A 26,337-nucleotide genomic window follows, 5' to 3' on the forward strand; every position below is an offset into this window, starting at 1 on the left:
ACTTATCCTAAATAAAAACTCTCTTGCTTTTAATTTGAAACAAATTTTGTAATTTTTAGCTCTTTGATATATTTAGTGTCAGAAGTGATTTTGAGCTCTACTACAGGTGGTTGAAAAAAACGAGATAATATACTTAAAGGGCTCCATAAGTTTTAGCACAAAATAAGAATTCAATAAATGATAACTGTTATTATTTAAAAAAAAAAAAATTGCCATTTAGTCCATTCCGACTCATGGCGACCCTATAGAACAGAGTAGAACTGCCCCACAGGGTTTCCAAGGAGCACCTCGTGGAGTCGAACAACCAACCTTTTGGTTAGCAACCCTAGCTCTTAAACAGTATGCCACCTGGGTTTCCATTATTATTAAAACGTTAATTAATAACAATAACAATAACAGCCACTGTCTTTAAGACACGTTGATCTCCCCTTCGGAGACTATATTTCCCAGGATCCTCTTTGCCTGCGTTCTGCAATCCAGTGCATTTTGGGGCTTGTAGTGCGGAAGTGAGTGACTAGTTGCTCAGTGCGCAGACGCAGTGGTGAGGGTCTCCGGAAGAACCTACACTGACTCCCAGAATGAGCGGGTGGCGGTGGGTGCTGCTGCTCCGGCGGCGGCGCTGATAGGACACGAGCTCTATGCCTTTCCGTCTGCTCATCCCGGTCGGTCTCCTATGCGCGCTGCTGCCCCTGCACCATGGTGCGCCGGGCCCTGATGGCACCGCGCCGGACCCTGCCCACTACAGGTGAAAGGAATTAGCACCCCGCCCCTCTATAATTGGTGGAGGGAGTGGGAAGCGCAGACCTGGTCCCTTCCTTTTCCTTGCATCCCAGGACCGGTTTTCCGACTTGCTCGGGCCCTGCCCCTGCGCTCCTGGCAGAAATTAGGTGGTAATCGGCAATTTTGCTCTATTTTTTGTTCCTTTCCCCCACCTGGTTTCTTGTTCTGGTCTCCTGTCTTATTTCTCCTCCCTCGCACCAGGGAACGAGTCAAGTCCATGTTCTACCACGCCTACGACAGCTACCTGGAGAACGCCTTTCCCTACGATGAATTGCGGCCTCTCACCTGCGACGGGCACGACACCTGGGGCAGGTAGTGCGAGTGGAGGGGCAAGGGGACGTCCGGGGTCTGACAGTCCAGTCCTAGGCAGGCGGGGTCGACTAGAGCTGGTGGCTTTATGATCTCCTCACTGGTGCCTGCAATCTCCCAGTCAGGGCAAGGCCGTGCTCCCCCCAGTTCAGGCCAGTACCACCAGGATCCACCCATCCTTCTGGAAAGTTTCCCACAATGAAAAAAGCCTGGTGTTAACCTGGCGGGCTATACCCCTGAGCTCCAGCCCCAGCAGTAACAGGTACCAGCTGTGGGCACTTGGGCACATCTCTGAAGTCATAGAATACGATGCAAGGGCTACAAGATGTAAGAGAATGCAACTCTTCATTACATAGGTGGGCAGACTGAGGCCCAAGACAGAATGTAACTCTCCCAAACCCCAAAACCTAAGGGCCTTTGTAGTTGGTGTTTCCTGTAACTGAAACACACTTCCCCCTCATATCACTGACTGCCTCTTATTATTTGGATCCTAGCTTAAAACGTCCTCTCCTAAGCATCACCTCCCCAACAACTTACCCCCTGCAGGTTACTCTCACAAGTCACCTGTTTTATTTTCTTTCCAACACTTCTAACTCTGATATTATCCTTCTCACTTAACTCTACTGGTTTGTCTTTCTCACTTCCACTAGAATAAAGATCTATGAGAGCTGGAATTCTCACTCTTGTTCCTTGCTGAGTGAGCGAAGAATCGTTCCATTAGATGAAGCAGACATTGACTGAACACTGCACTAAGCATCTTACTTTTGTTATCATACTTTATTCTCTTAACACCCGTAGGAGTTAAATGTCATTGTCCCTGTTTTTCAAATTAGTATACTGAGGACTAGAGAATTAAACTCTAGAAAATTTGTGCTTATTTTTGTTTTCTAGTTCAAAAGAAGACAAATGACAGATGCAAACAGTACAAAATTATGTACAATAAAATAAATGTCTCCCATACTCTAGAACTGCAACCACTGTTAACTTTCTGGTTTATCCTTCCAGAAATATTCTCTGCTTATACCGTCCTATTGGAGTGTATATATGTATCTTTTTAAAATTAACTTTTTAAAGGTATAATTTACATATAATTAAAATACACTCATTTTAGGTGCATGGTAACCACCATCACAGTCAAGATAAAGAATATTTCTATCACCGTAAGAAGTTTTCTTATGCCCCTTTGTAGTTAATCCCTTCCCTACCACTGGCCCTCACAACTGCTAATCTGCTTTCTATTTGTCTCTTTCTGAAAATGCAGATGGAAACATATTCTACTATCTATTCCGTGCCTTGGTGGCTTTTTTTTCCCCCCATTTAACAGTGTAATTTGAATATGTTTCCATCAGCGCATAGAACCCTTGATAGCAATCTTTTTGACAACGTCATAGTTTTGCACCGTTTGAATGTACCACAGTTTAGTTAATCACAGTTCAACTGGTGGACATTTGGGTTATTTCTAGCCTTTTGCTGTTCTAGACGATATTGTTAGGAGTATCTTCAAACATACAGCTCTGTGCACTGTGGGATAAATTCCTAGATGTGGAATTCCTGAAAAGCCTGTGCTCTTAGCTATAATCTTACACTGCCTCCTCATGGCAGAGAGGAATGCCAGCGACTGTAAGCATTTAATTACACTTGCGATACATCAACCCACTCTACAGGTGCATTAAGTGGGTCAGAGGTTCTTGGCAGTTTTCGTTGTGACTTCCCTGTTGTGACTGTAAGTGGGATGGGTGTCACTGTGCCTTCCTTACTAGTTTCTGAGAGATCTGTTCTGGGGCAGCCTAATATTTGCTGTTTGATTTTCTCAATAAGCAGCTGAGATTTCTGTCCTTTTACAGCTTTTCTCTGACGCTGATTGATGCTCTGGATACCTTGCTGGTAAGTGTCTTGTTTATTCTGTTTCCTCTCAACCAGTATATATCCAACATCTTTCTCTCTTTTGGCGGCTTGACTGTGGGGAAAAATAAATTCTTTTCTCAGGCTTTTTATTTTCATCTCATGATTCTGAACCATCAGGCTCTGGCTACCCAGCTAGCTAGGGGAAAATGATGAATTCCAACTTCTTCAGGGTCATTCATTCAGCAAACATTTGTAGAGGCCCTGTTATATACATAGGACTGATGTTGTTAGTTGTCATCAAGTTGATCCTGACTCATGATGACCCCATAATGTACAGCATAGAACTCCTCCATAGGGTTTTCAAGGTTGTGACCTTTCAGAAGTAGATCACCAGGCCTGTCTTCTGAGGTGACTCTAGGTGGGTTCAAACCAACTGTTGTGTTCGTGGAACTGTGATAGCCCTGTATAAGTCTGTGGGAGAGTACGGACTTTGATACTTCCCTTGTTTTCAAGGATCTTACATTCTAGTAGACATGTTCAGTAATGATAAAATAGTAACTGCTTAACATGTTATGGATAAGGCTTGTTCTAAGCACTTTACATGTATTGTCTTGTTTAATCCTGCCAACTACCTGAACTCCTCTTTACAGTGAGAAATATGATGCTTAGAAAGGTGAAATGACTTGCCAGGGTCATGCAGCTAATAGATTGCAGAGCTAGAACTGAACTCAATTCTGTATGACTTCAAGCCTTAACCATCATCTTAAAAAGGCCAGAAGAGGAGTTTAGCATGTTTCCCTTATTTACCTACTTCTGGTTCTCTGTCTCCTTTTGTAATTTTTATGTATTAATATATTTATATGATTGTAATCACTATATAGATATAATTTGGCTTTTTTTTTTTTTTTTTTTGGCTTAATGTTAATTTTTTTACTTGTCCATTCTCAAATATTTATCAAGGGCCAACTGTGTACTAGGCACACTGCTGAGCTCCTCATTTATAATGGTGAGGTTAAACAAACATGGTCCCTGCCCTCCTGGAGTTTATGATTTTTAGTGAGGGAAACAATCAAAGAATAAACCTAAATAATGTGCAATTACAAATTAAGTTGAGTGTTCTGTAGGAAGGGACCATGGTTCTGTGAGTGGTTGTAACAAAGGAATCTGACCGAGACTGAAGAGGTCAGGGAGGGCTTCCTTGAGGTGGTGAAATGTTACTTGAGTTGGGATCTCAGCTCAAGAAATATTATCTAGGGGAGAAGGGAGGAACAAATGTTCCAGACAGACAGAGGGAACAGCCTGTGCAAAGGCCTTGTGGCAGGAGAAAACATGGCAAGTTCAATGAACTGAAGGAAGGTCAGTGTGACTGATGTGGAGAAGGAGGTAAAGAGAAGCTAGAGGGGTAGATGGGGACGAGATGATACAAGCCCTTGTTCACCTTATTAAGGATTTTGATCTTTAACTTGAGAACAGTAGAAAACCTCTAAAATTTCTTAAGTAGAAGGCAGAGAATGATGAGATTTCTGTTTTGAAAGGCTGTAATGTAGAGAAAGACTTGTGTAATCATTTATAAACATCTGTTGAGTGATTACTTCATGGGCTGTGCTTGGCACTCCGGAGAGATAAGCAAGGGTCCTGTCCCTGCAAAAATTCCCTTAATATAGAAAGAAATAGATTCCCTAGAGTTGTATAGATTAAGTTGTCAGGATCTTTCAAAGAAAGGGATGGTTAATTTCAGTTGGAGAACCGAAGGCTTTCTAGAGAAGATGACATTTAGACAATTGAAGATAGTTTGGAACTGGAAATGGAAAGACACAGGAGAGAGGGATTTCTGGCAGAGGGAACAGCATATCTGAAGACAGAAAATTGAGGAGTAGTGGGGACAGTTTTACTAAAGTAGATGAAGATAGGGTAGATGAAGATAAAACAGTAGGAGATATGGCTGGAAAGGTAGGTTGCGTCCAAATCATAGAAGGCCTTGAATGCTGGATAGTCAGGATTTTTCTGATTACAAGTGACAGAGACTCAATCAAATTGATTTAGACAAGAAGGAAATTTATTGTGTCACATAACTCAATGGTCCACATAGAAGCTTAGCCTCAGACCCAGCTGGATTCAGACATACAAACGATGTCATCAGGAATCTCTCCATCTCTTACGTCTGCCTTGTTTGCTGGCCATGTTCTCAAGCTCTCCTTAAATTGGCAGAGTAGCCAACAGTAGCTCCAGACTTAAATCCCACTCATTTAGTAACTGTGTGTAAAGAAATACCTTTTTTTCCATTAATTCCAGGCAGAGTTCCAGGATTAAGACTCATTGATCTAGCTTGGGTCATGTACTGATCCATGAACCAATCATTCAGCCAAGGGATTTAGTACTTAGGCTGGTCCAGATCAAGTGCCCACTCATAACAACTGGAGGGATCGGTCCAGCCTCACTCAAACCACAAGAGTGACTGTGGAAGAGGGTTGATATCCCAAAGGAAAATTGGGATGCTGTTACAAGAGGAAAGGTGCTACGGTTGTATTTGGCTGCAAGTAACAACATGCCTGACTAACGTATGACTTAAACAAAACCAAAACCAAACCAAACCTGTTGCCATCAAGTCATTTCCGACTCATAGCGACCCTGTGGGACAGAGTAGAACTGCCCCAGAAGGTTTCCAAGGAGTGACTGGTGAATTTGAACTGCTGACCTTTTATTTAGCAACCAAGTTCTTAACCATCGTGCCACCAGGGTTCGAAGTATTGAGTCAGCTGCTCAACCATATCATCAGAGCCCCAAGCTCTTTCCATCTTTCCATTCTACCATCCTGAGTGTCTTGGCTTTCATTCTCATGCTTGGTACCTCACGCTCACAAGATGGCTGCGACAGCTCTAGAAATTGAGTCTGTTTTCGAGGCAGAAAGAAGGAGGAAGGGTAAAGGCCATGCCAGCTATGTTTGTTCCTTTTTATTAGGAAAACAAGTTTTCCCAGAAGTGTCCCCAGTAGACTTCTCAAGGGTCAAAATGGGGTAACACAATCACCTCTAGCTTCAGAGAAACCTGAGAAACCAAGCACCTGGATTTCTAGCCGGTATGGTGGGAGGCTGCAAGAGTAAAGAAGGTTGGAAATTAGTGTTGGGCCAACCAATCTGTAATGTTTCCCACAAGAATCAATGTGATAACAGAAGGTTAAAAATAACAGATGTCCACTGCAAAGGCCAAACCAGCGTATGATTATATGGACTAATGTCTTTATATTGTATCCATTTAAATGGGTACATAATGGCTTTTGAATTGGTACCCAAGAAATTATATAACCAGTCTCTTGATGTTGGGTCTCTGGGTGATTTCTGCCTTTCAGTGTTTCCATTCCTTGTTACCAGCCCTAGGACAAGAAATGGAGATCTTAATTGAATGTGAGGGACACATCAGCATAGGATGGCAAACTCTGGGCCCCCAAGCCTGAGAGAACCTCATTGTCAGGTCTCTCTTTCCTTCCAGATTTTGGGGAATGTCTCAGAATTCCAAAGAGTGGTTGAAGTGCTCCAGGACAATGTGGACTTCGATATTGATGTGAATGCTTCCGTGTTTGAAACTAATATCCGAGGTGAGGGCTGTCTTCTAGGGCCTTTGGAAGAAAAGAGGATATGAAGTTTCCTCTGTGTAAACTGGGAGGTGGTAACTAGGGTCTTAAGGGCTAGCCCTACCAGGGTACTTGGCCAAAGCCAGTGGCTGACAGAGCTCTTCTTCCCTCATGGGAGGTGGGGTGGGATGGGGTACGGTGGGGAGGTCTCAGGATCCACCAAATGGCAACTGTTTTTTAAAAATACTGTATAATAAAATAGATAATAAAACGAAGGTAATAACTACTGTTTCCCCACCCACCTAAGTCCTGAGAGACAAAGTCAAATGAGCGTGAGATTTGGAGTCAAATAGACCTGGTCCTAGCCCCTACTGGATGGGTGACTGTGGGCAAGTCACTTTACCTTTCTGAACCCAAATCTCTTCATCTAAAGAGGGGGGCAGTGATACCTACCTCATAAGGTTTTTAAGATTAGATGAAATAACACATGGGGTTATTGGTATTGTGTACCAGCTTAATGCCTGGTACACAGTAGAGACTAAAGAAAAATGATGGCCATTGTTCTAATGCCCCATCAACAAAACACTTTCTAAACTTAAAAAAAACTAACTTAGCACTGTATAAATGTGTGGGGTTAAGGGTCTCCTCTTTCCCTAGGTGGTTCTAGCCTCATCCCAGTGAAGTTGTTGTTAGGTGCCATCAAGCTGGTTTCCGACTCATAGTGACAGTATGTACAACAGAACAAAATACTGCCTGGTCCTGCGCCATCCTTATAGTCATTTTTATGCTTGAACCCATTGTTGCAGCCAGTGTGTCAATGCATCTCGTTGAGGGTCTTCCTCTTTTTTGCTGACCCTCTACTCTATCAAGCATGACGTCCTTCTCCAGGAACTTGTCCCTCCTGATAACATGTCCATAGTATGTGAGACAGAGTCTCGCCATCATTGCTTATAATGAGCATTCTGACTGTATGTTCCCAGTGAGCCATCCCCAACAGAGCGTTCAGGTTCAGTTTGCACAATGAAAGGATTCATCCTTGGTATGGTGACACTTGCTTTTGGTATTGTCTTTAGTGGTAGGCGGCCTCCTATCTGCTCACCTGCTGTCAAAGAAGGCTGGGGTGGAAGTGGAGGCTGGATGGCCCTGCTCTGGACCCCTCCTGAGGATGGCCGAGGAGGCAGCCCGAAAACTCCTCCCAGGTAAGAGCTACAAAGAAATGGGGGAGAGATGAAGTCCAATAGGTCCCTCTTTTCTTGGTAGAGATGAGAGTGGCAGTGTTGAATTATTTCCTGGTGTTTCTCACCCAAATATTTGGTATTTCTACTCCTAGGCCCACCATGGAAATCAAGAAAGTCCTGGGCATTTTGAGGGCTTGCTGGGGCCCTGGCCCAGGATGGAAGAGCTGACCTTAGCACTTTTTGCAAGGCGGGGTTGGGGGGCCATACCTGAAGGCCAGCCTGGTGGGTATAAGGCCCTTACCCTATTTCAAGTGAGCCCTTTTGCCCCCTTCCAGCCCTCTAGTGCCACACACCCCAGGGAAAGCCTTGAACTGAGCACTGGGAGTCCTGGGTTCTAGACTCAGCTCTGCCAACCAACATTTAGACCAAGTCACTCTTTCTCGCCACTGTTGAGTTTTCTTATCCATCAGATGGGACTCACCCTTCCTGCCTCTCTGCCTCGTCTGGTTGCTGGCAGGCTAAAATGAGATCAGAGAAGATGCTTGGAAAACCGCAAGCACTATTGAAATGAGAGGGTTTGTTTTGCGGCTAAGCTGTGTCCAGGGCTACAGGCCAAGCCTCAGCGTGTTTGTCTAGTGGGCTAGTACACTGGGCTCAGCAGTGTAAACTGGACAGTGTGTTCCCTTCAGGGTGTGGTAGAGGCTCTGAGGGCTGTTCACACCCAAACACGTCACGATATACTTTGCACCAGTGTCTCGGCCATCTCACTTGTCCCTTTCCATCCTGCTCTTGCCTCTCGTCTTTGGGGAAGAACCGAGGAGAGTGAGAGTGAGCAAGCTGGGTCCAGGTCTTACTTATGGCCCATGGCCTGTGTGTCTCCTTGCAAACATCATGTCCTGTGTGATTCATTTCTAGAGGCATGGTTGCTCCCTTCTTTTTTGGTTGTTGTTGTCACTAAAAAAAAATTGTATTGAGAAATAGAAGGCTGTAAATCTTTACAGAAGCAGACTGTCACATCTTTCTTTCACGTAGTGGCTGATGGGTTCAAACCACTGGCCTTTTGGTTAGCAGCCAAGTGCTTCAACCACTGCACCACCAGGGCTTCTTCACTGAGAAATATACATACTGAAAAGTGCGTGGTATATAATTATAAAGCAATCTCCAGTGTTTCTATCATTTGGGTGAAGAAATGTTTGTCACTCCCCTCATTTTAACACTGCCTGACTTTTCCGAGACGTTCCTTTGAGCCCTTCTTGGGTGTGACTCACATTCCCCTTGCTTGCTCCTCGCCCCAACAAGACAGCAAATTTCTCTTCTGCAGCAGCCAGAGTTGCTGGACCTCGCAGTTCTTGGACATTTTGACAGCCTTGTTTGGTGACGCACAGGCTGCTCTGGGATAATTTGACCTTTTGGGTGGGAGAGGAAATCTCTGCTTCTGGCTGGTTGTTGAGTTCCTTGCCTTGAAGTGGAAGATACTGGGGTGGGGTGGGCAGAACATTGGGCTGGGGGAGGCAGGCGTTTCTATCCCAGCTGGGTCTGGCTGTCTCTGAATCACTCTGTACAGCCATGACTTCCCCTACCTGTAAACTGAGGGTTGGACTATATCAACGGCTTATATCTTTTTTTTTTTTTTTTTAAGCCTCTGAACTATTTATTTAAAGCAGGAATCTCAAACTGGCTCCTATGGGGCTGTCTAGGGCTTGCAGATATGTTTTATTTGGTCAAAATAGCCTTTAAAAAATATATATTAATGATTTCTAATGGGTGTGCTCTCATCAGTGTGCCCCAGCCCCACCCCTCCCTGTGGCTTACACTTTCCCTGCTTCACACCAAATTACCTGCCTGGCCACTGAAGGCATAGTATAAAATAAATAAAAGTGCTGCTTTAGGTAAGTAGGGATACATGGAGTGTGATGACCTAGAGCACGGCCTGCTCCATGCCCCCTTGTCATAAGCAAGAACCCAGGGGTCATGCAAAACAACGTCTGACAGCATCTATCTTAGCTATCTAGTGCCGGTATAACAGAAATCCTACAAGTGGATGGCTTTAACAAACAAATTTATTTTCTCACAGTTTAGGAGGCTAGAAGTCTGAATTCAGAGCTCTGGCTCGAGAAGGCTTTCTCTCTCTGTTAGCTCTGGAGGAAGGTCCTTGTCTCTTCAGCTTCTGGTTCCTTGGAGATCACCATGTGTCTTGGCATCTATCTTATCCTATCTCTCCTCTTCTATATCTCAAAAGATACTGACTTAAGATGCACCCTATACTAATCCTGTCTCATTAACATAACGAAGACAACCCATTACCAAATGGGATTATAACCATAGGCATAGAGGTTAGGATTTACAACACATATTTTGGGGGGACATAATTCAATCCATAATGTTCCACCCTTTGGCCCCCCAAAAATCATGTTGTTGCCACATGCAAAACATATTCACCCCATCATATCATCCCAAAAGTCTTAAATCAACTCCAAGGCCAAAATCTTATTTTGTGAATAAATATATGGGTGAAACTTTCGGCGAATTCCATCCTGGGGCAAAATTCCTTTCCATCTATGAACCTGTGAAATCTAGAATATAAGTTATCTGTTTCCCAAGTAGGATGGTGGAATAGGCCCAAGGCAGACATTTTCAGTATAAATGGGAGAAATTCGAGGGAAAGAAGGGATAACGGGCACCAAGCAACTCCAAAACCCAGCAGAACAAATTACATTAACTCTCAGGGCTTGAAAATAATCCTCTGCTCTCTGAGACCATCTGGGCAATGGCCCCACCCTCCAGACTCTGGGTGTTGGCCACACCTCTGGGTTCTAGGTGGGGACCCCTCAGGCCTGGGCTTCAGCTCTGCCTTGCAGGTCCTCTGGGATGGCAACTCTGCTCCCTGGGCTTTCAGCAGCCCCATTCTCCTAATCCATCTGAGTGGCAATCTTACCCCCTCAGCCCTGGCAGGCCCTGTTCTTCTGTACCTTGGACATGACAGCCCTGCCCCCTCAGCTTCAGGCAGTAGCCCCATCCCCACTGGCACACCTTAATGGCAACCCCACTCCTGGTACCAAATTCTGTCTTACCTATCCAGGTCCAGAAATACCACAAGTGGGTGACTTAAACAGAAAATTATTTTCTCATGATTTAGGAGGCTAGCAGTCCAAATTCAGGGTGCCAGCTCAAGGGAAGGCTTTTTGTCTCTCTCAGCTCTGGAGGAAAGTCCTTATCTCTCCTGAGCTTTTGCTCCTGGGTAGTCTTCATGTGGCTTGACATCTCTCCCATTCTCTACTTTCTAACTTGCTCGTTTAATCTCTTACATGTCATAGGAGATTAATTTAAGACACACCCTACGTTAATCTTGTCTTATTAATATAACAAAGACAACTCATTCCCAAAGGGGATTATAACCACAGGTATAGAGGTTAGGATTCACAACACATATTTTTGGGTGACACAATTCAACCCATGACAGCAGCTGAGTTAGATGGGTGCTAAAAGCCCTCCGAGGTCCCTGGGTGGTGAAAACAGTTTGCACTTGACTAGTAACCTAAAGATTGGTGGTTCAAACCCATCCAGTGGTTCTCCGGAAGAAAGGCCTGGCATTCTGCTTCCATAATGATTACAGCCATTGAAAACCTTACGGAGCAGTTCTACTCTGTAATACATGGGGTCACCATGAATCAGAATCAACTCAAGGGCAACAGGTTTGGGTTTTTTTTTTTTTTTAAAGGCCCTCCAGTTGTGATATTTATACTACTCTGGCTCAGACTAGACCCTCTTTCCCCATTGTGGTCTCACTGTCTAGAAGGTCACCCAGGAAATGAAGAAGGAAGTGCTGCCTGAGGCCTCAGGCTTTGGGCTTGTATCGAAACTACCCCTGCCAGCTGGTTCCTAAGTTTGCAACTGTTCAGCCTTTCAGACCCCTACTGGCATGCCGTATGGGACGGTGAACCTGCTTCATGGCGTGAACCCGGGAGAGACCCCAGTCACCTGTACAGCAGGGATCGGGACCTTCATTGTAGAATTTGCCACCCTGAGCAGCCTCACTGGCGACCCTGTGTTTGAAGACGTAGCCAGAGTGGCCTTGACGCGCCTCTGGGAGAGCCGGTCAGATATTGGGCTGGTAAGTCAGCAGCCACCCTTCCTGTTTGAGTCAAGTCAGCCACATTGCCCCTTGCTTACGAGGCCCAGGGCTCTGAGCAACAAGTTGCTATCCAGCCAAGAGAAACTTAGGGTGACCTCAGGAGTGTCTCAGGCAACTGGAAAGACCAAGCAGCCCTCAATGAAAGTTTTGGCACAGAGGGGAAGGGAGCATGAGACTATATCCTCTAGCAGGGAGAAGAGGCCTATGTTAAGCTTTGACTCTAAGCTTTTCTGATTTCTAGGGAATGGGTTGTATGCTTTATGCCCCTGACTTACTCGGAGACCTTCAATAGTCATCCTGTCTAGCCCTCATTTTTTAGTGTCTATTTGTGTTTGCAAAACTGTTTTCTTAGAGAGTCTGAGAGAAGTTGAATGGCAATACCAGCTGAAAAAAACGGTTCCTGGCCAATTAAGTTTGGGAAATGCTAGATACAGTGTCCTTTTTATGGAGAGTCACAATGAACATGAGCAGATTAAAGATGATGAAATCCTGTGGTAAAGAAATTTATTTAACGTGGTTTAACTCAGCATTTCCCAAACTTATATGACCATAGAGCTTCCCTTTCTCCTCATAGTATCTATTAATCTATGGAAATTTAACACACTTTGGACCAAATGATCTCAAAGGTTGGTTTCGGCTCCTTCTGGGAAAGGGGACTTTTCTTGCTGAGGGTCTTTCCTGGGGGAACCCAAACTAACACAGAACAGATAGCTATTTCTTTGGTTGAGCACCAGATGAAGTTATCCGCTTTCATGAGCTGATACCCAGTTTCTCTTGGAAACAACCACTCTCTCAGTTTGTTGGGTGTCCTTCCTGAGTTAATTTATGGATATATATAAAATGTGTTTATCTTTAGACACTGGAATCACATGTAGAGTGGTGAGAAGTTTTAGAAGTCTAAGACAGATTTTGGGAACAGCACATTCTTATCTCTTATCTCATGCACTCACTCCAGGCAGTGTGTAAACACTCCGAATTCTTTTTCAGTTTTTGCCCAATGTATACAATTAAATCGGCATAAATCCTAGGCAGCTTACCTCCAGCCTTGTCCTCCTTTATCCTGCAAGTCCTTGCGAGAAACACTGGGGTGCCAGCTGGCATCTCACTAAGCAGCTGGGGGAATGGGGAGAGCCTTCTTTGGCTTTGGGCCCTCCAATGGGACCACCTTTTCTCTCCCAGGTTGGCAACCACATTGATGTGCTCACTGGCAAGTGGGTGGCCCAGGATGCGGGCATTGGAGCTGGTGTGGATTCCTACTTTGAGTACCTGGTGAAAGGAGCCATCCTACTTCAGGATAAGAATCTCATGGCAATGTTCCTAGGTAAGAAGGACAGGGCAAGGGCTTTTCCATGATTTTTCCTGCTGATATGTGTGATTTGTTTGTTTATAAGCTTTCAATTGCTCCCAAGTGCCTACGGAGTACGTTCTGAATACCCAAGTTTGCATTCAGTGGTCTTACACTGCCCACTTGATGCCCACTACTCCTCTTCTTGCCTTCCTGCAATACCCAGCTGAACTATGCTCTATTCTGTGAACATGGCCCTGGATCTCTTATCCCCTAGCCATTGCACATGGTGTTTCCTTGCTTAGAATACCTTTTTCCCTGTCTCCGGGTGTCCAAATTCTAGTCACCCTTCAACGCCCAGCTTAAATGTTACCTTGTCTGGGAAGTAGCTTGATCCTTCCTCAGAGTTTAGGGCCTTCAGCATCTGCCTTACAGCCAGCTGTTTTCAACAATCACAGCTCTACCATTTGAGTACAGAATCTAGTTCTTTTTCATCTTTACAGTTCCCACAATGCTTCGTATGAGATAAAACAGTAGATTAATGTTTGCCGAATAAGTATATTTTATCCTTCAGACCCTTAGACACTGATAGTAATAATATATTGAGAAATTACTGGGCACATAATGATAATTACTATTGTAGCTAACATTCATTTATTCAGCAAATGTTTATTGCATACTTTTGTGTGCCAAGCACTGTGCCAAATGCTGAACATGGATTATTTCCTTTAATTCTTATAACACTACTTGAAATTATCTTGTTTATTTATGTATGTGCATATTTGGTACTTGGTTCATTCAGATAATATTTATCGAGAAGGAAGGAAGGGACAGGAAAACTGTACAAATGGAAACAGGGAACCTGGGGTGGAGAATGAGTTTTGACTCACCGCGGTTGGCAACCAATGTCACAAAACAATTTGTGTATTAACTATTTAATGAGAAACAATTTGATAAGTAAACTGTCACCTAAATCATGATAATAAAAAAAAGATGATATTTACTGAGCATATACCATGTGCTAGGTACTGTCCTAGTGCTGGGGATCCAGCAATGAACAAAGTCCCAGCCTTCAGTGATTTATAACCTAGAGAGGAGGTGCAAGTTCAGGTTCCCCCTAGACTGTAAGTTCCATGAGAGCTGGACTTTGTTTTGTTTACCACTGCCTAGGTGCGCAGTGGATGTTTGTTGAGCAAGTGAAATCAATGAATGAGTGAACAACCTCGCGAGACAGGTGACCTTACTTTCCCCCATTTTACAGATAATAAGACTGAGGCTTCAGAGGGAAAACTTGTACAAGGTCACAGCTAGCCAATAGTAAAGCTAGACCTGGAATTTGAGCCTAGAAGTTTGATTCCAGAGTCCATGCCCTTTCCTCTGCCTCACTGCATCCTGTTCTGCTTTGAGTCAGACCATAATACGGTCTTACAAAAGTATAAGCCAATGCTTCTGTTGACAAGGCCTGCCTTTTGTCTCCCTAATCACTGGCGTGTCCACTATCCCATCTCCTCCACTGCAGAGTATAACAAAGCCATTCGGAATTACACCCGCTTCGATGACTGGTACCTGTGGGTGCAGATGTACAAGGGGACTGTATCCATGCCAGTCTTCCAGTCCTTGGAGGCCTACTGGCCTGGTCTTCAGGTAGGAACCCTCAGAAAGGGTGGTCATTTTTCCATGGAATTGACAAAGCAAGTCTTTCTGATGTATAAGCCAAATAAGGTACTTTAGTTGTTAGAATACTCTATTTTGGAGGGGTGGGTTACAGACAGAAGAGAGACTTGGAGTGAATTAGATTTAAGATTCGGCCAGACTGTTTTCTGAGGGAAGCTTTAGGGTGACAGGAACTGAGTTTCCAGTTCACTATAAAATATTATGCCACTTAAAATGAAGTAGACGGTATCTTTTCAGGCTGGGCAGTAACAGTCGTGACAACAGCTATCTCTCCACTAGGCATTCCTGTCCAATCTCCTTGTTCTTGACAGTGGGCCTGAGAAGGCGCAGGAGCGAAGCTCGTGCTACTCTGCGTGCCATCTTATTTTTTTCTGTTCTACAGCCAAATAGAGGTGCTGCTGGAAGGGACCTTAGAAGCTGCCTGATCACTCCCTAACCGGTTACTATGGAGTTAAGTTCGACTCATAGCAACCTTATACTACCCACTACCCACTGCCGTCGAGTCGATTCCGACTCATAGCAACCCTATAGAACAGAGTAGAACTGCCCCATAGAGTTTCCAGGGAGTGCCTGTCGGATTCAAACTGCCAACCTCTTGGCACTTAAGCACTATGCCACCAGGGTTTCCAGCAACCTTATAGGACAGAGTAAATCTGCTCTACAGATTTTCCAAGGCTGTCAGTCTTCACAGAAGCAGACTGCCACATCTTTCTACCATGGAGCAGCTGGTGGGTTTCAACCACTGACCTTTTGGTTAGCAGCTGAGTGCTTAACCACTATACTACCAGGGCTCCTATATCCACACCCTAGGTGTACCAAGATATTTTATATACCAATATATTTTTATAAACTAGGCTTTTTTTTTTTTTTTTTTTTAAGAAAAGGTAATAACATGTATGTGATGGTAAATTTAAAGTGCTCAAAAGGGAATACAGTAAAAAGTAAGTCTTGAGCCTCCACCCTGAGACCCCTCTTCAGTGGCAGCCTCTGTTATCAGTGCCCCATATGTCCTTCCACAGATCTATATTATGTGTTTACAGCCCCCTTTTTGTTTACATACATAGGAACATAACAAACTTAATCTTTCTCAGCTTCTGTTTTCACTGTATCTTGGAGATCATTCTTTATCAGTACATGTAGATCAGTTTTACTTTTTTTAATGGCTCCGTAGGGACCAGTCCCTGGAGAAGGACATCATGCTTGGTAAAGTAGAGGGTCAGGGAAAAACAGGAAGACCCTCAGTAAGATATATTGACATAGTGGCTGCAACAATGGGCTCAGACATAGCAACGATTGTAAGGATGGCACAGGACTAGGCAGTGTCCTGTTCTGTTGTGCATAGGGCTGCTATGAGTTGGAACTGACCCAATAGCGCCTAACAGCAACAACAACAACAATAACATATATCCCATTGAATAGATATAATGTAATTTGTTTTAAGGAGCCCTGGTGGTGCAGTGGTTAAAGCACTTGGCTGCTAACTGAAAGGCTGGCGGTTCAAACTCACCAGCTGCTTCGTGTGAGAAGGATGTGGCAGTCTGCTTCCATAAAGATTTATAGTCTTGAAACCCTACAGAGTGGTTCTATTCTGTCCTGTAGGGTTGCTATCAGTCAGAATCAACTCAACTGCAATGGGTTTGGTTTTGTTTTTTAAATTATATTTCTAATCTCCCATTAATGTACTTATAACTTGTTGTGTGCCATCGAGTCAATTCCGATTCATGGCAACCCAATAGGACACAGTACAACTGCCCCATAGGGTTTCCTACACCAAAATCTTTATGGGAGCAGATCGCTAGGTCTTTTCTCCCACAGTGGTTAGCAGCCGAGGGCTTAATCATTGTGCCACCAGGACTCTGTTACTTTTAGTTAACTCCCTTATTTTACAGATGGGAAACAGGCTTAAAGAGAATTTGTTGATAGCATTAAATATTGGTCCAATTCTTCCAAAATCTTTAAGTTTTATATGGCACACCTTGCACATTTACGATCGTATAAGTTTGAATATTTTCATACCGCCCCTTTTTCTCCTTGAAGTCTATTTCCATTCTACTCTCCCAAGAGAAATTTTATTCCTATTAATATGTTTTGTGCTTGAAAGTACTTTTTTGATGCCTCTATAGCAAAATTTGTATGCAAATATAAATTTAAAATGTTTAAAAATTTTCTGTAACCATAAGACTCTGAGAATTAAGTGTAATTTCTTCTGTGTTTAGTTATGATTACATGTATTAGTATGTAAATGATTGAGATGACATAAATATCTTCCAGTTTTGATAAATCATTACAAAATCTATAAGCAGTTTTATTAGAAATGCTTTTCTTAGTGAGACTTTGGGACTTTTTCTTTTCAATAAGTTTATGTATTTGTTTGTGGCCATTATTTATTGTTAATATGAGACATGATTAAGCATCAATTTTTTTCCTGCTTTCCATTTTTATAGATATAAGCACTGAGGAGCCTTATTCACATAAAGAGATGGAAATAGAAGGAGTTTGATTGTTACTATATCATTTCAGTCCTTTGAAACCATTCAGAGTTAGTAGAATGAGCCCTATAAAATTGTCAGTATTCAACTATTTTTGACCCACAAAAATGAGTATATCAAATGGTGCAACCTTTATCTGGTAAAAAAAGAAAATCACAAAATGGTCTGTCATCAAAAATTATTTTTAATGATCTCTTTGCTGACATGACCAGTTCCACCTTCAATGTTTTTAAAGCAGAGAATTGGAAACCATCTGATTTGCTAAAGGATTTGTGACCTAGTGGTTAGAGCCATTCGTTTTTCTCAGCATTTATACTAATAATATTTTCAATTTAGCCTAGTTTAGTGCTCAGGAAGTTTTTATACCCCAGGACAGTGTTCCATAGTAAGGTTAGAGGCAGGTATACCTTGTTTTTGTAAAACAGCAGAAAGGCAGTTGAGAAAGGGATAGAGAGGATGTAGAGCCTGCGTTTGGGTTATAAGCATGTTTTTTGGCAGATCTGTTTTCGGAAAGTTGAGGGTCTGGAAATGCATTTCCTTAAAACTTTTTGTGACTACATTCCTCTTGGAAAACTTTCTTGTACAACCCAGCCATAGAACTAATCACACCCTTCAACCTTGCGTGTTTCCATTCCATTTCTATGCATGTTTTCCCAAGAATATAGTTCAAGAGGGAAAGATTTTGATAATTAGAAAATCTAAAAGCAGTTTTATTAGAATGTTAGAACACCCTGTATGAGATAATCACAGCAGCAAAGCTGTTGACAGAGAAAAACTGGAAATGATCCAAATGCCCCATAATGGAAGAATGAATAAATGATTGCATTTTAACTGTAATGGATTATTATATACTTTTAAGAAAAAAAATTAACAAATATGTATACTCTTTTGCTGCATGAAGTGGTGAACCAAGGATCAAGAAAAAATGAAGGAATGAAAATTACTGTTGGACTACAGTGAAGAATTAGGAATGATAATTAAAATTTTTTAAATTTGGATTATGTAGATTTAGCGATAATAAAAAAAACACCCATTAAAGCATTACAGTATGTACACACTGATTACGACTTGGTAAAAAATTGTCCTTGTATGTTAAAGAATATAAGAAGACAAAGATGTACATGGCTGGTACTATAACTTAAGAAGATATCTATCCTTTTATTCTTGTATATTTTAGACAGTGTTCATATAACTAAATGGGACAAATATTGGAACATTAGATATCAAACTCTTAAATCTGGGTAGTGAGTTAAAGATGACTTTTTTATGCCCTATTCTCCAAATTTCCTAAAATAAAAAAAAAAGGGAGAGCTTGATAATGAAAGAGTTCCATCTCAGTTTGTGTAGGATTTGTGTGCTCTACTTGGTTTGAGAAGGATATTCCTCTGTCGAATTATAACAACACCGAAAGCTAACATTTGTTGAACATCTATTTAGTCCCTGGCAGTCTGTCTGGTGATAAGTTAAATCTAAAGAATAAAGTACATGTCAAGCACTTTACAATCGTTACAACAACATACCATGAGGTAAATGTTTTTTCATAGATGAGGAAAGGCGGCTTCCAAACCCGACTAAGCCCATTGCTGTCGAGTTGGTTCTGACTCATAGTGATTCTATAGGACAGAGTAGAGCTGGCCCATAGGGTTTCCAAGACTGTAAATATTTATGGAAGCTGACTGCCACATCTTTCTCACGTGGACTGGTGGATTCGAACCGCTAACCTTTCAGTTAGCAGCTGAGTGCTTAACCACTGCACCAGCAAAGCTTCTCGTAAAGGAAGCTTTAAAGATGTTAAATTTGTTCATTTACTCAACAAATATTTGAACACCTATTGCATTCCAGGCCCTACCCTCATGAAGTTTATAGTCCAGAAAAGGAGACCCAAAGAAAAAAAATTAAACATATGAAATAATAAGTTGCAACAAAGGAAACAAGAAGTTGAGATAGAGCATATCGGGACTTATATTAGACAGGGTGTTCAAGGAAGGCCTCTCAGAAGAGGTGATATTTACACTGATACTTGAAAGGTGAATAACTGGGCATGGGAGGACGATGTTCCAGGCAGAGGAAACGTCATGTGTGATGACGCCAAGGCAGGAAAGAGTGGGTGTATATCAGGAACAAAGAAAAGCAATATGGCCACAGTTCAGGAAAGAGAAAGATCAGTTGATGGAAGGCCAAACTTGACCAGATTTTCCAGGGCCTTGAGGTCCATGGCGAGGTTTCTTGATTTTTTTTTCTGAGCCCATGGGAAGCCATTGAAGGGCCTGGTGTATGTAGTAAGATGGTTACTTATCTGGCTGCCTCGGGGAGATTAGATTGGAGAGGGACAAGCGGGAAAGTGGCGGGACCAGCAAGAAGGCTTTTGAGGTCATCCTGGTGTGAGATACTGGTGACCAGTGGTGGCCCTGGAGATAAAGAGAGTAAAATCTTGATGTTTCAGAGATGGAATTGTCAGGCATTACTGGTAGAATGGATGTGGGAGTTGGAGAGAAGGGAGAAGTCAAGGATGACCACCAGGTTTCTGGCTCAGTGTTAGTACCATTCACTAAGAAGGGAGAAAGGCAAGAGTAGAGAGTCAGCTTTGTGGGAAAGTGAGGGAACCAAGACTTTTGCTTTGGAAACGTCAAGTTTTCTCTCTCCAAGAGATACCAGTGGAGATGTCAAGAAGGTCAGCTGTTTCACTTAGAGCTTAATGTTAATATTAATAGCTACTTGGCAGTAGCTAGTAAGATTACTAATGCATATATCCTCTGACCAGCAATCCAAATTCTGGAGATTTCTCTTAGAAATATACTTTGCATGTGTTTGAAATGACATATGTACAGGGTTATTTATTGCAACATTGATTGTAATTGCAGATAGCAGAAGATTGGAACCAAGCCAAATAGCTATTAAATTATAGTCCAAGCAGCAGAGTACTAGGAAACTATATAAATAGAAAGAGCGTTTAATAGGCTATTTTTAGTGTGGGGAAAATAATATATACTCATATTTGCTTATGTTTGCATAAAGAAACTCTGGAATGTTAAACTAATAAAAACGGTTATGTATTAGGAGTATGAGGTGGGAATCAAACTAAGCACAGCCCACCTTTATCCTATTTTTAGAATTATGAACCAGATGATTGAATTACCTACTCAAAAACTGTTAGTAGCTCACATTGACTGAATACCTACTATTGGCCAGGCACTTTGTATGCAGTCTGTTCCTTACAACATTGTTGGAAATAGGTATTATACTTTACATCTTACAGGTGAGGAAACTGAGACTCAGAGTAGTTAAGGGTCTCTTTCAGGGCGCACAGTGAGTAAACAGCCCACTCAGTGTTTGATTACAGGCCTTTTTGGCTCCAAAGCCTTTGCTTTCTCTTTTTCCTGAGATTGTGTGTGGGTTTTATATGTGGGTTTTTATGCCTGGTGGGTCCCTGCCAGACAACCACTTCTCCCTACAGAGCCTCATTGGGGACATAGACAATGCCATGAGGACCTTCCTCAACTACTATACTGTATGGAAGCAGTTTGGGGGGCTCCCAGAATTCTACAACATTCCTCAGGGATACACAGTGGAGAAGCGAGAGGGCTACCCTCTTCGGCCAGGTGAGCAACATCTCAATGTTTTGTCACTCACCTGCAGACTCTGGTTCTCCAAAGCCCGAACTCTCACATCTCTATAGGGCTCCATGCTTCACAAGTGCTTGCAAGCCCATTTTTTTTTTTTTCCCCCATCTGAAGTTTCCGTTGGCTCTAGTGGTTTTCTTGCTAAGGAATATTTATTCTTATGTATTCAGATAAGGAAACTGAGGCATAGTGGGTTGAAAGGGCTTGCCAGAGACTGTTAAGTGTAGTAACTAGGATTGGAACCCAGGTTTTCTAACTAAACCATGTGTCCTTTCAAACTCGGAGAAGTGAGTGGGAAGAAGAGCCAAGTTGACATTTTTTTGCACTCTTGCCATTGAGATTTCAGAAGTGTAAGCAAGCTTCATAAGCAGAGCCTTCAGAGGGTCAGAATAATTGTGCTTCTATAGTATGGAATGTTCAAACTTTGGAACAGGCCTTAGGAATCATCTGGTCTTACGTACCTCTCCATTATGCAGCTCAGAAATCAAGACTCAGAGAGGAAGGAGACTACACACTAAATACCGTCTTAAATTCCTTTCCAGCTCTGATGCCCTCTGATTCACCTTAGGAAGGTTAAAAATTGTAAGGAGGGAAAGGGGATGAGGGGCAGAGGAAGGAAGCTTAGTCAGCACGGTCACCCCCCACACCAAAATAGGTTGTGTTACCATTGTCTTAGACTCTTAACACCTTCCCCCCTGAAATGCCTTTTAGCTGTGAAATAGGCCTTCCTAGTGGCTTCCTCTGACCCCATTCCTTTCCTCTTTTAACCCAAGTGATGAGTGTAGGAGTCCTGGAGGGGGAAGAGAAGAGGGAGTAAGACGTTTTACTCCTTAGAGGCTGTGGCTCTTGGAGTTCCTCGTGCACTGGTTCTCATAGTGTATTTTTTAAAGAGAAAACTCAGAGAACATCACATCCAGTGTTATGTGATTACATTGGAACTAAATGTAAGACTTAGACTTGTGCAATCTCGGGATTAGAGAGAACCTGAGATGTCTTCTAATTGAAATCCCCCCATCTTGTCTCTGTGAAGTGTTTATCCAGTGTTTGCTCACTTACCACCACTGACAAGGAACTTACTACTTACAGAGGCAACCTGTTCCATTTGCAGGACAGGCTGACAGGAAAGCATCAATGGAAAGTAAGGCACCACCGCCAGGAATCCAGGAATGCCTTTGTTCAGTCACCTTTCCTACCCGAAAACAATAGTGCATGGGAAATAAGGTACTACTCTATGATTAGATTGTCCAGTGCCTTACTCCAGTGCATGTCTGTGATCAGCAGGGTTGGAGCACAAGGAGCCTGAAGGTTTCTGAGGGCCTTTACCTCCTCCTAAGGCCAAATCTAAACCTTGGGCTGTCATCATCTTTTAGAGAGTTGGCCAGATGTACAGGAAATTGAAGCATATTTAGGCCCACTGTGAGGAAGAGAAAACAAGATGGTTGGCCCTGAGTGCACTGACCGAACCAGCTGCTAGACGCAGAAGGGGAGGCTTCCCATGAGAGCCCTTTCTTTTCCGCCTTTGAACACACAGTGTCCCCACTTACGAGTAAACAGATACTAATCTGTATCTTAGAATATTAGCAATTAGATTAGCAATAATCTAGGGGCTCATGGGGCTAGGGGGAGGGGAAGTAGGAGAGAATTGAGGAATCAGGCAGAGACCTTTTCCCTCAAAGTAAAAATCGAGTTTGCAGTAATAAATCAGAAGGGAGAAAAGTGCTGACCAAGGCCCAGGACGAAGCAGGAAAAGAGAAGATCCGGAGGAGACGTTGATATAGCGAGGGCTGAGGGCTTCTTTCCTCTCTGAAAAAGGATAGGTAAAGAGGTAGGAAACTGTATTGAACGGTAACTCCCACCCACTAGGGCCACCCTAGAAGTCCACTCTTTCTTTTCCGTAACAGCTCTTCAGATATTTGAAGGCAGCAAACACATTTTCCCGAGTTTTCTTTTCTCCAGAGTAAATATTCTCATCTGGACCAACTTTTTTTGGCTAATATTCATCTTAAGATGGGGCCCATATCCAGACATCATATTTCAGTTGTGAGAATAGGGCAAGGCTCACTTTGTTCTGGGCACTGTGAATTGATGACTGCATCTGTTAAATTAAGGGTTGGCTCTCGAATATTTTAACCTTCATCTTTTTGCCCATCCCATCTCAGAAAGGACTTTACCTTTACCCAGTCTCATGACCCTTATAAGTTTTAGAATTAAGTTAGGCTGTGAGTAATGGAAAAAATATATAATAGTCACTTAATTAAGATAAAAATTAATTTTTCTCTCATGTGTTGGGCTTACATGGCTCTTCATGGTGTCAGGGATCTTCAGTCTTGTTTGCGAGGACATCTTTGGCTTATGGGTCCTCAAGGGTCCAGGTTGGCCACTCATGGTTTGTCTCTCACCTCCTCTGTCCCGGAATCTCACTGCCCTCCTCTCCCTCAGGATGCGAGTCTATGGTCAACCTTACCACTGGTCTCCATTAAGTTTCAGCTTTGGTTTTATTGACTCTGAAAACTCTGCATTACATGAGTTGTCCCATGTCCCTCCTAGTTGGGGACCTGTGGACAAGTTATTGGGGGGAGGAATTGTTCGCTGCCCTAGAGTGGGCCCTGAGCCATCCTTGCTCAGCCACTGGATGAGGATCTGCTTTGGACTTTGCAGAACTCATTGAGAGTGCCATGTACCTCTACCGTGCCACGGGGGATCCCACCCTCTTAGAACTTGGAAGAGATGCTGTGGAATCCATTGAAAAAATCAGCAAGGTGGAGTGTGGATTCGCAACAGTAAGTGTTTCCAGGGGCCCAAGAACTGGGCAGTGTCTCTGCCTGCTGCTAAAGAGGCCTCTTTAAGGGTAGTACCATTGGGAGTCCTGGAATACCAACCAGCCCTGCAAGGGACCTTAGAGAAGTCATAACACCCTTATTTTATAGATGAGGAAACTGCAGAACCAAGAAGGTAAGGGCCTTGCTAAAGATCACATATCTAGAAGAGGTAGAGTTGGGATTAGTTCCCAGAGATCTCCACTTCATGCCCTTGGCATTCCTCTTCTTTCAGAAATCCTTCACCTATCTGAATAGGCTACTTGGCAAAGGTGAGTTTTGTATAAGGCCCTACAAAATGGGCTCTAAGAGGGGAAACCCAGAGTCCCATAGCACTATATTTAAACCCGGGAACTCCTAATAGAACAGTCCAACTAATTTAACAGATATTTATTAAATGTCTTTTCTGTGCCAGGCACTGTGGTAGGCCTGAGGGTTATAGCAGTGACAAAAGACCAAGTCCTTGCTCTCACGAAGCTTCCATTTTAGTAGAAAAAACAGACAATGAGCATATATGTGGGAGACAGAAAAAAGACCAATGTGGCTGGAGTGGAGTGAACAAGGAGCAAAGTAGGAGGAGATTAGGTCCAAGAGGTGGACAGAGGTCAGATCATGTAGGGCTTTGAATAAAGAGTTTGGATTTTGTTTTGCTTGAAATCAGAAGCCTTGGTAGGGCTTGAAGCTGAGGAGTGACATGATCTGATTTATATTTTAGGAAGAGTACTCCAGATGCTCTGTGGAGAATGGATTGAAAGGGTCAAGGGTGGGAGCCATCTCACATCCTTGTAGGGCCCAAGCCAGCAGATATAAATAATCATTCCAGACGTGTAAAAAATCGAAGTATAAGAAAATAGTCTAAAAGAAAATTCACCAAAAAGCCTACAGAGGTTGTGTTAGGATATGAGAGTGAAAAACGTTTTTTTTCCCAAGATTTTGTAATGTGATTATATTCTATAAGTAAAGTATGAGTGCACATTCTAAAAGTAAGGACATATATGTATAGGAGGAAGATAAAGCAGTACTATGTTTTGGTTTCTAATATGTTGGATTCTTTGAAAAGCCAAGCATGTAAGCCCACTGGGGACTCTTAGGAATGCTAGATTTTTTTCCATGAAAATCAAGCCCTTTGGAGGTCTTCCAAGGTGAATAGTGGAAGAGAATACTAATTCTTGGTACATCAAGTCCATATATGAGTCACATTTTTTGGGACAAAATAAACGTCCACTGAGAATTGGTTTTGTTTTAAGGAAATGTACTGCTAATTCTGAGAAGCTAAAGAATATGTTTGTAGCAAGTCATCTTACTCATCTATGCCTGTAAACTCAGTATGAACTTTTCTTTATAAGACTGCTTACCTGTTTATAATAGCAAAAATGTGGTAACAACCTTAATACCCATCAAGGGAAATTAGCTAAGTAGTCCACAGAATATTATATTGTCATTAAAAAGGATGAGTAGATCTATGTTTCTAGTCCCAGAAGAGTAGGATGAGGGGGATAGGAGGTTGGCAGTGTTACACAGGAAGGGCAGGGCAACACTGGAGCTGAAAGAACAGGTGCAAAAAGCCTGAGGTGAGAGTATGCCGATCTCAAAGAACTAGAGGCCAGTGTGGCTGGAGCTGCACAAAGAAGGAAGAGGGTGGGAAGAGGTGAGGTCAGGGACCAGAGCACATGGGGCAAGCTAGCACTCATAATGGGTCGTGTGACCCTTTCCACTGCATTGTGATGCCATTCTGACTTGCTTCCCTCTCCCATGTGGCAGATCAAAGATTTGCGAGACCACAAGCTTGACAACCGCATGGAGTCTTTCTTTCTGGCCGAGACTGTGAAATACCTCTACCTTCTCTTTGACCCAACTAACTTCATCCACAACAACGGCTCCAGCTTCGATGCTGTGATCACCCCCTATGGGGAGTGCATCCTGGGGGCTGGGGGGTACATCTTCAACACAGAAGCACACCCCATTGACCCTGCTGCCCTGCACTGTTGCCGGAGGCTGAAGGAAGAGCAGTGGGAGGTAGAAGACTTGATGAGGGAATTCTACTCTCTCAAACGGAACAGATCGGGATTTCAGAAAAAGACTGTGAGTTCGGGGCCATGGGAACCCTCAGCAGGGCCAGGAACATTCTCCTCTCCTGAAAACCAGGAGAGAGCAAGGGAGAAGAAGTCTGTAAAGCAGAAAATCCCACTTCTCAGCTGCCCTAGTCAGCCCTTTACCTCTAAGTTGGCATTACTGGGACAGGTTTTCCTAGACTCTACATAACTACTGGATGATTTTTTTTTTTTTAAACTAAACTATAACAATAAACAAATCTGCTTTTGTCTATTGTGTCTTTCTGTTTTACATATTGAGCTATCTCATGAGATTTCATTCAAAGAAAGGGTCCGTGACTAAACTGATTATGAATCCTAGTTTATTTTTCTCATGCACTTGGAGAAACAGCTAAACCCAAAGTCACCTGGCCCCAAAGACCTCCATGGATTGATAGTTGAATCTCCTTTCCTTTCAAGATCCCATTATCTGTCATCTTTGGGGGAAGGGGAGTATGTTGTCATAAATGTATTTCTTTGTTTGTTCCTGCCCTAGCCTGTGCTTCTGCTCTTTAGTCTGTCTGTCCCTCTGTCCTTCAATACCATAAAGAT

The 26,337-nt window shown here is 42.9% G+C and overlaps 1 protein-coding gene across 1 annotated transcript; it reads left to right on the plus strand.

Moving 5' to 3' along the window:
• The first annotated feature begins 522 nt into the window (after nucleotides 1-522).
• On the plus strand, nucleotides 523-26,018 carry EDEM2 (ER degradation enhancing alpha-mannosidase like protein 2). Its single transcript, XM_049869493.1, has 11 exons — nucleotides 523-745; nucleotides 982-1,092; nucleotides 2,934-2,973; nucleotides 6,420-6,525; nucleotides 7,575-7,700; nucleotides 11,579-11,790; nucleotides 12,991-13,132; nucleotides 14,616-14,740; nucleotides 20,714-20,858; nucleotides 23,538-23,659; nucleotides 25,457-26,018. The coding sequence occupies exons 1-11, from the start codon at nucleotides 639-641 to the stop codon at nucleotides 25,955-25,957; spliced, it is 1,737 nt and encodes a 578-aa protein (XP_049725450.1). The 5' UTR covers nucleotides 523-638; the 3' UTR covers nucleotides 25,958-26,018.
• Nucleotides 26,019-26,337: the final 319 nt, after the last annotated feature.

The sequence above is a fragment of the Elephas maximus genome, chromosome 25 (genome assembly GCF_024166365.1).
Source record: "Elephas maximus indicus isolate mEleMax1 chromosome 25, mEleMax1 primary haplotype, whole genome shotgun sequence".
Classification (NCBI taxonomy): domain Eukaryota; kingdom Metazoa; phylum Chordata; class Mammalia; order Proboscidea; family Elephantidae; genus Elephas; species Elephas maximus.